This window comes from Morchella sextelata, assembly GCF_020137385.1.
Source record: "Morchella sextelata strain SCLS chromosome Unknown scls_14, whole genome shotgun sequence".
Lineage (NCBI taxonomy): Eukaryota > Fungi > Ascomycota > Pezizomycetes > Pezizales > Morchellaceae > Morchella > Morchella sextelata.
Window position 1 is genome coordinate 543,853 of NW_025408629.1, and position 13,176 is coordinate 557,028.

At 44.4% G+C, this 13,176-nt stretch overlaps 2 protein-coding genes across 2 annotated transcripts; both read right to left on the minus strand.

Moving 5' to 3' along the window:
- Window positions 1–1,755: 1,755 nt before the first annotated feature.
- H6S33_003007 (uncharacterized protein) lies at window positions 1,756–5,877 on the minus strand (the record flags this gene model as incomplete). The annotated part of the gene is made up of 2 exons (XM_044834350.1): window positions 1,756–1,942; window positions 3,901–5,877. Coding segments are annotated over 2 exons (2,164 nt in total), but the record flags the coding sequence as incomplete, so codon positions are not given.
- Window positions 5,878–9,366: 3,489 nt separating this feature from the next.
- Window positions 9,367–12,189, minus strand: H6S33_003008 (uncharacterized protein; the record flags this gene model as incomplete). The annotated part of the gene is made up of 4 exons (XM_044834351.1): window positions 9,367–9,439; window positions 9,504–10,087; window positions 10,152–10,282; window positions 10,338–12,189. The coding sequence occupies 4 exons, from the start codon at window positions 12,187–12,189 to the stop codon at window positions 9,367–9,369; spliced, it is 2,640 nt and encodes an 879-aa protein (XP_044692215.1).
- Between the last annotated feature and the right edge of the window lie 987 nt (window positions 12,190–13,176).

The window sequence follows — 13,176 nt, forward strand, 5'->3', positions numbered from 1 at the left end:
GGGAGATACATGCATACACTAGATGTATGTAAAAGTTCTCCTTCGTCAATATGTAAGCTGATAAGGGCTGCTGACGCATACGTGAAGCTGATAGCACTGTAACTCGATTCTAGTGTCTTCTTGGATATTTCTTTTACTAGCCTTACCACGAATTTCCCAGGGTTATCAAATCACCAAAACCTCCTACTAATAGTAAGAAGCATTGCAGCGAAATAATAGAGAGACTAATGACCTACAGAAACATAAACTTCATCCAGCCGGCTACTAACTATAGGCAATGATATCTCATGTCAACGCTCCATACTTCTTGACCCGAGATTCAAATCTGGGCCGCTCAGAGATTAATGTGCTGCTCGGAAAAGCTACTAATACCGACTTGTTAACATTGTTGTCGTTGTGAACTCACAAATTACTTCTGATATATACCAGCCCAATTAAGGACGTTATACCCGGAATTAACGACTTAACCCTAAGGACGTCTTCTCTCTGATTCGTAGTACGAAAATGCACCTTGTATACTAAGACGAGATATATATTGGCTCAATCGCTCAATAAGAGGTATGATATAATAGTCTTTGTTTAGATCCAAGTTTTATGGACCAATGAATATTTAGTCATGAAATATCACTCGAGAGGCAGATCACCCTGTGAACCAAATTATCAATTGATTGATTGATAATTCATTTATTGAACTAAATTATCGGTGTCGCATCGGTTTAAAAAGATTGCTAGCTACATGTAATCGAGTTAATAGGCAATATATATATAAATATGCAACAACTATAGAGCTCTATGTAACGGATGAGATGTGTATTGATGAGATTCTTAGTACGTACTAGAGAGATGAATTATGCAGTACATGTAGTCTATAGCAAAGTAGGCTACTGATCATTTCTTCACATTGAAGCGTCAGAGTTTTGTACAGCGCCAGTAGGTGATCCTGATTTATAAGAAGTTCGTAGAAAACCGAGCTCGAGAATGAGATCGATGTTTTTACTCTAGAAGACAGCAAGTCGTTTGGCTGAATGACTACATGTACATCTTATACATACATGTAATCCACATAAGCCTTTTACTTTACGTAGTCTTGGGCTTGCACTGCACAATTGTGCTTTGGATTAAAATTTTAAACTTTACGCTAGACTAAAACCTTACCTGGTGAAACCTAGCCCCGCGAATATGGAGCGGTAAATGTGTCAAAAGTAATTTTACCAACGGTAGTAAATTATTTACCACCGGTGGTATAAGCACTGAATTTCAGTCATTGTATCTGCACGCTATCCTACATTAGTACATTTCCACCGGTATAAACACTGAGTTTCGGTCTTTATGCTGCGCTATACTAAATAAGTAAATCTTCAATCATTAATGCCAAAACTTATGAAAATTTCCCACCGGTGGTGAAATACCGCCACCGATGGTGAGATTCCCCACCGGTGGACAATTTTCATATATATTGGCATTATATGGCCCCTTTTGGCCAAAAGGTCTGTGCTTTTATCATAAAAATTAGCATTATAGGGTATAAATACTGGTATTATTTTCACCACCGGTGGTAAAATAATTTACTACCGTTGGTAAAATTACTTTTGACACATTTACCGCCCCATACGCGAAATCATAGTCATCACTATGGACAGCCTCTTTTTTTCTCCGCACGTTGGCAACGTCAATATCATCATCCCCATCCTCATCAACTCATCATACGCTCTCTCTCCTGTTGATTTATGGCTATATCACTATACCCTAGCCTGTCTATAGATACTTACAATCGCCATCATCATCATCATCATCATCATCATCATCATCATCATCATCATCATCATCATCATCATCATCATCATCATCATCATCATCATCATCATCATCATCATCATCATCATCATCATCATCATCATCATCATCATCACCATTATCAGCAGCAGAAGCAGTACCAAATATTCTGTAAGTTTCGTCAACTAATCTACCAATACGGCAGTCTCCTCCTCCTCAATTATCTGTCCAATAGCTTTAGGATACGGTAACGGGATGGTGGTCTCTCTTCCCTTAATTGTAGTTCTTTCAGGAATTATAAAGTCTGATAAGTACTTACTCGGCCCGAGCTCATCACCACCTGCATATGGGCCGACAAGTAAGTGTCAGTGCCGAGCCTGATTCGGCCCTTATTGACGGATTTGTTCAGCCATAGCTACATGTACGTACTGACTCAGCTCATGGTCACGTGCTCATCCCTGCACAGCGTGCAGCTTGTTCCTCCAGTACTATGCAGAAAATGAAGAATTCGGTTCGATTCTAGACCCTTGAACCATCCGAGGATCGTATGAGCCCAAAGAAGCCCCAATATATGTGGAAATCCCGTATTAGTGGAATATTCTCCATTGAGAGGTCCCGGATTCTCAAGCATGTGAAGCATGCAAGCAAGTGAACCTACACCCTGACGTTAATTGATCATGATCGAACGATAAATCTCTCCGCTGTTTAGGGACCACACCACTTGCCGGCAGCCATGCCTGTACCTTGTCACCTTCTCATGTCCCTAAAGTTCTAGAGATTGCACTCCCCCGCCTCGCCCAGTTCCCCAAGAGGATCAGTGCCCCGGGCCCACTCATCTATCCGATGTCCATCGACCCACAACGTAAGTGTTCATTGAAGCCTCGCATCATCGTACATCAAGGAATAGGAGAAGTGTCACCTGCTCATTGATGCTATACACTCGGCTTCCACCTAACCCCGAAGAATCCGGCGCAGCAGCGCACTGCCCTGAAATATCACTTACACGAGTGATATACTGTGATCCCTCGGATCCCGAGATCGCCGAAGCCACCGGGGCTGGAGACCGGAGACCAATCACCGGAGTTACAGTGATGATCTTGTGAGGTGAGAACAAGCATTGGGGGGCGGACCTTGGGTGACCCACCGTCTATGCAGGAGCTTGGTCGGCTGTGACCTTCGTGAATCGTTACCAGCAGGACGGGTTCCGAGATCCGAATCCGCGGGATTTTAGAGGGGTTGATCGGTTCTGCAACAACCGGCACCGGTAAGTAAGCTTTTTAGATATAGAGAGCGATCCTTTTCATCTGTATGAGACGCCCCTTTTCTCTATATAATTAGAAACGAGTGGGGTTGTGCTCAAGAGGCACACGTACTCTTCTATGTGAAGTTTTGAATTGACCATATAGGTTCTGGGGCTCATGGGATTAAATTACATGCTAATGAAGTCCATTGTATAATCCGGCCCGAGACAAGCCATAAAATGGGCTTCAAATTGGCACCGTCCACCGAATACGCCGGCTCAAATGCAACGATACCGAAAGGCACTTATCCACTGGATATGTAGAACCACGGATAGTTAGACTAAGATTGGTATTACCTGAGAAAAGGTTGGGCAAATATGAAAGAGGAATAACATATATACAGTGGGAGATACAAAAATAGCCATGCGCAATCATGGTTTATGGCTTACACCACTGTGTCAATAATGAGAATGAACCAGTTTAGACGGCTGATTTTAGTAGCTCTATCTCCTTCAGCATTGTACGTATTAATCGATTCAAACACAATTTCAGCCTTCTCCTCCCATTTCTTTGCTTTCAACTACACATTCTTTCCTTGAAATCCTCCGTTATGCATGAGAATGAGCGTAGAGTATAGAATATCAGCTAGATATCCAAACAAACATTACAAACTCAACCAACTGAACCCCATCCCCATAAACTGCAAACAATTTAAATCGCCATCCACCAAGTCCCTCTTACATTCTGTTACTTCCTATATCAACCCAATACGTTAAAACTAGGATACCTACTAACCACACTATCCTCCAAATGAGAAGTCATGTAGTTGCGTAAATATTCTCAGCTATTACGGCCTACTGTGGGATTCAAAAGTGCAATGATTGACAGATCATGTTTTTTTGCCACAGCTACCTGATATGCTGTCTGCCCTCTATTATCCTTAGCCGAGATATCGGCACCCGCTTTTCTCAGCAATTGAACTACAGATTTATGGCCCCCAAATGCTGCAAAATGTAGTGCTGTACGTCCATCATCATCTGGGTGCGACACGCTCGCATTTCTCTCCAAGAGTAAAATAATTACACCTGGGGCTTCTAAAGCGCATGCCCAGTGTAGCACCGTTCGTCCGCGATTGTCCGCCTTTGTGATATCGGCGCCTTTCTCTAGCAATAATTTGACAGTTGATTTGTATAGAACTGCTCGATGAAGGACAGTGATTCCATCTTTATCTGCAGAGGATGGATTGCCGTGATTTTCAAGTAGGGTCCGAACTACTGCTTCGTGTCCGTTTTCGGCCGCATGGTGGAGCGCTGTCCACCCCGCCTTGTCTACGCTTGAGACATTGGCACCACGTTCAAGAAGCAATCTTACTATTTTTTCACGTCCTGTGGACGCTGCCAGGTGCAATGGCGCGCATCCTCTATTATTCACAGTAGAAATGCTAATACCACGTTCATGATCAGGGAGTATAGCTAATATTGCTAATATTGCTAATATTGCCTTCTCTTCCCCTCCACATGCTGCGCTGTGTAGCACAGTATTCCCCTCATTCGTCAAAGCAGTGATATCAGCATCCTTACGCAAGAGTAGCTGGATCATATCCCGATGGCCACACTCTGCCGCCATGTGCAGTGGTGTATTCCCAGTTTTATCAGCAACCGATATTTCGGCACCATTCTCAAGTAATAACTGCACTACTGATCCGTGCCCATGCGAAGCGGCAATGTGCAGCGCCAGCCTTCCTTTGTCGTCTCTATCCTTAATGTCTGCACCCTTCTCAATCAGAATACGACTTTCCTTTTCCAGCCCCCGAGAAGCCGCCCAATGAAGTGGTGTAGAACCTCCACGGTCTGGAATAGTTGGATCGACACCTTTATCGAGTAATAACATAAACATAGGTTTTTGGTCGTGAAATATCGATGCATGCAGCGGGGTAATACCATGCTTATCTGAGATCGAGGGGTCAGCTCCCTTTTGGAGCAGAAGATTTACTATTTTATCATGACCCTCTATCGCGGCTATTAACATCGATGTTTTTCCGTCGTCATTGGGAGCGTTGATTTTAGTGCTGTTTTTCTGCAGTAACTTCTGGGTCACAAAGAGATGTCCGAGAGTAGCTGCAATGTGGAGCAATGTTTGCTGCTTAGGGTATTGAGTATGATACTCGAGTGCTTTTTCAGTGCTAGTTGGCGGCGCTCTACAGTGAAGCGCCTGGAGGTATGAATTTACACACCCCGGCTCTTTGAGGAAACTGAGAACGATATCTGTTGTCTGAACTTCATCGCAGCGCTTCAGATGATGTGATAGATTCTCGGAAGCATATTGGTGAAAGGGATGCAGCTCTCGTCGTGAATCTAAAGCACCATTGGCAGCACATGGACCCCGCGCAAATACGTCGAGTGAGAGATAAGAAGTACAGGCAAGAGCAATCCTCCAGTCTGCATCCGTGGGGAGTATCGAATTGTTAATCAGAAATTCCTGGACGGTGTAGTGAACAAGCTTGATGGTATCATTCTCATCAATCGTCACGAGATTGGCACAGGCACCGACTATTGTATTCCTATCAGGCAGGTCTTTTTCGTAAAAGTGTTTGCCTCTTCGATGTCTCATATACATGGAGACTGCCAATTGTAACTCTCGCACTTTGAGCGTTCGTCGGGCTTTGACAAGCCATATGAGAACGTTGAGTCCCAAGTCGACAGACTTTGGGGCTTGGCGACGGAGAGCATTCACTAGACGGTTGTAGGTGAAGTCGAGGGGGTTGTCTATACTAGTGGTTAAATAGTATTCGAGTTGTTTGAAAATTTGATCTCTTCCGTTCTGCTCATATAAGTGTTTTATGTAGAAGTAGGCAAGCAGGAACCTAGAAGGATGTTATAAGTACATATATACATGTATAAGGAATTCTTTGCTTTAGAGGATTACGCACATTCCGTTGGCACAAGTGGTAAGCTCGGAGACAACCCGAGGTTTGTATTCCCCGGGCACGTCAAGACCTCTTACTTTTAGTTCAATGTAGCTCGCTAAATCCTTATCACTTGCGCAAAACTTGATCTTCGCCGAATTTTGAAAAGACTCTTTTACATCATTGCAATTCTCGCGGCTAGTTAAAAACAACCTGATACCGTTCCTTTCCATTCGATGGAATAGCAGCAAGAGTTCCTTTCGCCGGCCTTGATATTCATCCAAGGAATCACAGATAATGAAAGTTTTATCAAAAAAGCTGGTAAATTTAAGGAGGATCTGGTATAGTTGCTCGAGAGAGGGTCGCTGCTGCTGGTACGAAAGTTCGTCGTATAGATACTCAAGCTCTTTAGGCAAAGATTGGTGCGTTTGATGAGCCAACTGTTTCCCTAGGCTTGCAAGCACGGACGTGAGTTTCTGTTGGCCTCGGTCTTTGTAATCGAAATAAACATAGGCTACTCCATAGACTTCTTGTGAAGTTTGAAGGTGGTCGATGATGAAAGATCTAAAATCCATATATATATGTATAATTAGCTTGGGAGTTATCTGCGGACCCCAGCCAATAACACACGTTACAAAGGTTTTACCAGATTCAGCTATTCTAAGTTAATACGTCTAGATATTCAGAAGTTTTTTGTATATAGAAGCACTTACCTAGGCCATGGACCCACAGTAGTTGTGAGCCTGTATCATGAGTCCAGTTCTTGAATTCCTGTGACTCTAGTAGCCGCTGACCAATGTTTTCTTGCCTTCTATTACTGATTTCGGTATGTCTCTGGTCAAATGGTTTTGAGAATAACCAGTGAAGTATCAATTCTCGCTTTTCTTCTAATAAACACATACCAATATAACGCGTTAGTGATTATTTAACTGATCATCCCGTTCGTGATCGATAAAGGTAAAGCCCCAAAGTCTTTGAGGACTTATACATTGGGATGTATCGATATTGATTAAACAATATGAAAATTACTCTTACCAATCAGGGCTTTCACCTCTATGGGGCTGTTATTCTCGATCACATATCGCACGCCGCCCACAATAGCCGCCTGCTGAGATCTTTGTGTATAAAGATATTATTAATCTTCCATGCGTTCTTGGTTCAACATAATACAGGCCAGAATAACTATAGTGTTAAAAACTTACTGATTTGCTGCCCCTATGGCCAACGTAATTGTGGATTTGAACCGCTCGATCCTCTCCAAATACTCAGACATCTCCCGGTCTTTCAACGGCCACTTCCATCTGACAATATTTCTTTTCCACCAGCTAGCACTATTCTTCGGCTCGAGCTTTTTTGCAAGCATGTTCATTTCCATTACGCATTCATTCAATGGCCTCTCGAGTATCTGGATTGCGCTTAGATGGGGGCTTTTCTTACGATATTCCTCCAGAAGATTAAGAACATGAGTGAGCGATTGAATTTCGTCCAGAAATATCTTGATAGCCTCTGGCGCCTTTTGAATGTCGTTTATGTACTGATATGCCAGGTTTGTAATTTTTGCGGTGATTTGGATTATGGCGATGATCGCAGATGCTAGCGCAAGTACTTCTGCCATTCGAAATTCCTATATAGCTGTTACACCAACATACATTATACCCAGGAGCTGCAGCAGGCTACTAGGATGTTGGTTGGCTAGATTTCTCTGTGCGTTGAAATAATGGCCCGTCCCTGGGAAAACAAAGTGAGGTCTGTTGTGATTAAGAGCATTTGTATTAGCTAATCTTGAACTGGACTAAATTAAGAATTTGGGTCACGTGTAGTTCACACAAGGTGCAAACTGCAAAGGGTAGCGGAATCAAGGGGACCGCCACCTTCACTCTCACCTCTATCGTTATGATCACCACGTGACCCAAATTCTAAGCGGCCTTAGTCAGGAAATTGAGGATGCGATTGTAACCGAGGCCCAATCAATGTATCTGAATTCGAATATCACTAACACTGCGCGGCGATGCAACTGAGTTGTATCGCCGTCTACGTTGGCCTTATGATGAATATATAGCCCAACGCCAGTGGCGATAATTACATCACTTGCGCAGTGGCTGACATTTTTTTGTAACTTTGTGTAACATGTAACATTACAGCAGGTTTCATAATACTAGGCTCAAATTGCTTTGCCAGGAAACCCAAGCCTGAGATTCTCAAGTAATTACCCGAAAAAGTAATTTCAATTGCCCGGATAGGCTATCTTTCGAGAATCATACTGTGAGTTGAGAAAGTTTCCTGGGCCTAGTATTATGGGACCTGCTGTAGTTACATATTAATTAGAAAGCTTGCTACTCACCGTGATACTGCTAAAGTATCAGAACTGGGGTAAAACTGATACTGCGCATGCATTAGTACGGTATTGTGAGAATGTGCCGCTTTATCTCCGTATTTTAACGAAGTATACGGTAGTGCTACCGCAGTGGTACGGCATTGCCAAAGACTGCGGTAGTAAGTTTATCCATGTTTCTGTCACTGTAATTATAAGTACATCAAGTATGATACTACCATGAAACCGGTGAAGCACTAGTACAGTACCGTACCTGCATTTATGCACACAGTCTGGATCCCGCAGGAATCGATTCCAACGGTACTAGTATAATGTCTCACTGAAAAAGTGATCAGGGGTCAACCAACTTATTATCTTAAGGTATCTTTAACTTCTGATAATGTGCAGATTGACTACGGTTTTTAATGATGTTGCAGTATAAATAAGCTATTTACATAGAGCATAAACTAGCTATAGTCAAACTAAACATATGGGTATGTGCACGATACATACATAGTGCCAACAAGGTTTCAAGGCCTGAAACGCCTTGGGGGAGCCGGTGTGCCAACCCCCCGAAGCTTATCCAATTAATAGACTATCTGCTCTACGAAAAATATTATCAAATACTCCGACAAGATCTGAAGCTGCCGAATGCACTGGTCTCTATACCAAAACACACTTTCCGAAGTTGACACACCCACCGGGGGATCTAGAACATGTACGTCTTTTACAGTCCACGAATTCAGGCTCAGAAAGAGTTTCTTAACTTGCTTTTTAACTTATTCTAAGATATCCCTCAACCAAACGCATGAATCCATTAATCATTGTTGAAGCTCACGACACTTAAATTTTTTTCTATCAACTCCATGCCCACATTTCCTTCTTCGCCCCCGGTAAACCGTCTAAACACACGCACATCCAATAATACATCAAGTCCATAGATTCTCTCCCGGGAAAAAGATGCAATAAAAACTGAGAAAAGAAATCGAGAAATTGAAGAATTGAGTGGTGCTTAGTTGACTTGATAGCAGCTGAGAAGAAAGGTTATGTCACATTTATATACAAAAAACATCAGCCAGTCAATGTCGAAAAAAAGAGTAAAAAATACAATGAAATAATATTTGAGTAGGGTTTTTTTATGATGGGGGTGTGGGAGCTTCGCCGGAGTCGTTGGCTACAGGTGGTGGGACCTGATCTTCTGGGAATGGGCTGTATTTCTACTGTCAGTACAGTCTAATAAGATACTTGATCTGGGATTATGCATTTTACTTACGGTGGTGAGCTGACTTGATGTGCTTTATTGAAAAACTTCTCAAAATCTTTGTTCTCCTCAAACGGCCTCTTGCCCAAAATCCTGATCATATCTTCTCTACCCAATACTTCCTTCCTCAAAAGCTCCTCCGCAATCAACCCCACAAGTTCTTTCTTCTCTGTCAAGAGTGCTTTGCACTTGACATAGGCTTCGTCAATGAGTTTCTTAACTTCTTTGTCGATCCGGCGTGCTGTCTCCTCTGAAAATGGCTTCTGAAGTCTCTGGCCCTCATCATCATCATAGTAGACAAAACCAATATCCTTGCTCATTCCCCATTTTGTAACCATGGCAGATGCCATACGGTTGACCTTGTTGAAATCGTCAGAGGCCCCAGAGGTTACTGTATCAAAATGTATCTCCTCAGAAACACGGCCTCCTAGGGTCATTGCCATGCGGTCCATTAGTTGCGACATAGACATGAGATATTGTTCTCCCGGAGGAAGATATTGAGCGTAACCAAGTGCACCTTGACCACGAGGAATGATAGAGACCTTGAGAAGCGGATCGGCATATTTCAAAAACCAACCACACACAGCATGGCCAGCCTGAGTCAAGTCAGCGAGTCATGCAGTGTAAAATAAAGGGTTTGATTTCCACAAGAGGTCATACCTCGTGATAAGCAACTGTCTTCTTCTCCTCCGGGTTGAGGACAAGTGACTTCTTCTCAAGGCCACCGATAACACGTTCAATAGCCTGTTCAAAGTGCGTCATAGCCACAGTTTCGGCGTTTCCTCGAGCGGCTAGGATAGGATTAGCACGTGAAACCCTTGCCTCGGATAAGTATCAACAACGTACCGATAAGCGCAGCTTCATTAACACAGTTGGCAATGTCGGCTCCCGAAAATCCGGGCGTAAGAGCAGCCAGTCGGCCGCTAAGATAATCCATGTCCTCCGAGGTCACAATCTTCTTTAGATGAACGAGGAAGATCTGTTTTCTTCCATCCATAGTCGGGCGATCAATGGTAATGTGTCTATCAAATCGTCCAGGTCTCAGCAATGCCTTGTCCAGCACGTCGGCGCGGTTGGTACCCGCCAAAACAACAACTTGTTCGGTGGTGTTGAACCCATCCATTTCTGTAAGAAGCTGGTTGAGTGTGGATTCCCTTTCATCATTACCACCGCCAAAATTAGACTTTGCACGGGATTTTCCAATAGCATCGATTTCATCGACGAAGATAATGCAAGGTGCGTTCTTCCTTGCTTTCGCGAACAGGTCACGGACACGAGAAGGACCAACACCAACAAACATTTCAACAAACTCAGAGCCGGACACAGAGAAGAAAGGAACCTGAGCCTCTCCAGCAGTCGCCTTGGCAAGAAGGGTCTTACCAGTACCAGGAGGACCCGATAGGATAGCGCCGCGGGGAATCTTGGCACCAAGCTTCTGGAAGCGCTCGGGTTGCTTGAGGAATGAAACGAACTCCATAATCTCCACCTTTGCCTCGTCCATACCAGCTACATCCTTAAATTTCGTCTTGATATCGGTTTCTTGGTTGAAAAGTTTGGCTCTGGATTTGCCGATTCCAAAGATACCGCTTTGCCCACCAGCACCACCGGAAGCACGGCGTGATAACCAGAAGATAGATCCTATTACAAGAAGCGTAGGGGCAAATGAGAGAACAGTTCCTGCCCAAGAGATTTCGTCTTTGTAAGCCACGGGTATTCGTTCGGAGCTAGGAATACCCAATTCCTTCTGCGCATCATCTAATCGTCGTTCGAAAGCTTCCACGGAACCAATGCTGAAGTAATAGTAAAATTGTGGGTTTCCAGCGGCGGGTGAGTCAGGGTACATCTGGGCAGTAGCCGCCCTGTGAAGATTGACCTTCACACGGCTGCGGTTCACGACAGTTAACTTCTCGACAAGGCCCTTGTCAAAGAAAGTGTTCCGGAATTCCTGCCAGGTGATCTCCCTAGCCTCCTGGCCTGGAACTAGAAACTGATATACAAATAACGAAATAACGGCTGTGGCAAGGAGGTTGGTGAAATCAAGCTTGAACTCTCGGGGTCCACCTTTGCCATCATTAGGAAGCCCAAATGGCATTTTTCCGTCAGCACCCTTTCCTTCGGCTTCTCCCTGCTTCCCTCGGTGTTCCTGTTTTTCTTTTCCGCTCTCTTCTTTCCCCTTGTTCTCTGATTCCTCTTTGCTTTGCTTCTGGCCTGCCTCCTTGTTGTGCTGCGTGTTCTGGGGCCCCGCACTCAACCCGAAAAGAGATGCCATATCCTTAACAACCTTCGGCATCCACGGTAAGTTGGAGAGTTTCTCCGCCTTTTTGCTCGCATCCTCAACCATTGAGATGAACGCCTTCCTCTGATCTATGGGCCAGCTGTTCCATGTCGCTTCGGCATCGCGGATAATTAAAGCCACCAACTTCTGGTGCTCGGGGTGAAGTTTATCCCACTGCTCCGGCTTGAATTCTGATATCGGGGGCACTTTCGAGGAACCGGGAGCCTTCTTGTCCTTGTTATCACCACCCTGTCCAGGTCCCTTGTTTACAGTAGCATACGACCTCCGCGCTGCAATACCACCGTAAACACTTAGAGGGGTTACCAGCCCCGGCGTACGAAGGCAGAGTTTTGAGGACCGCTGAAGCAACGCTCGAGTCGGCGCCGCCGAATGCCTCGCGAGAATTCGGGATCGCGGAAGCATTGCTGTGACGAACTGAGCCCTGCAAGGGGCGGATTGATGCGATACGGAGGGTATAGGCGGGGTGGTGGTTGTGAGGATGAGATGAGATGGATGAATCAGATGTGGATGATGGAGGTTGTTGTGTGGGGTGGCGGTGTGGTTGGAAGCTGCAGCGGAAATCCGGTGTCGGTCGGGAGTTGCATTTTTCGTCACTCCACGTTGGGATTAGTAAGCGAGCTCGCCCCGCAGTCAGATAGGGCCTAGTGCAAAGCGGTGTTAAAGGAATCATATCTCCATACTAGTAGGTACATGCATCGTGACTAGGTATCGGGGACCACCCATGTCGCTGTCCAGGACCGTTTTTGTCTCACATGTTCGAGTTCTCGAATTCAAGTGGGAGTTGAATTAAACCTCAGCGCTTCCTTTTTAAGACGACCGCTGGTCAATGTATCGAGTGACAGCCAATGACTGGGGTGCCCAGACCCACTAAGGGAGCGACCATGGCTATTTGACCTCCCCTACAAATCTCTATCGCCCGAGAACCACCCAACCCTTATGGCCCCCTATCGTCCGTATCGTCCGAGAAATCCTAAAAACAACAGGAAATGAGAGAATGAGAAAATTGATGATAGTTTACACTAGAGCAGAGTATTTATGCCTAAAAAAGATGACCCCGATAAACTCCAGAACAGTTTGCACCACTACAAAGCGTACATAAATACATCACGATCGTATATGTACCACATGCCATTAAAGAACAAAAGAAAGTAGAGTTAAAGAAAGAAGAAAAAAACTAAAATACCCGTACCCGACCCAACCAAACCTGCCTAATATAATAGTATCGATCGTTGTAAAAGAATCATCGCTGTTGATGTAAAATCATCCAAACATATCACCCGTCCCATAATACATACATTTCCTCCACCCATTCTCTTTACCCTCAGCCGTAGGGGAGAGAAGATTAACTATTCGCACATTACCTGAGTAGAGTTTGTTGCTCCAAGTGAG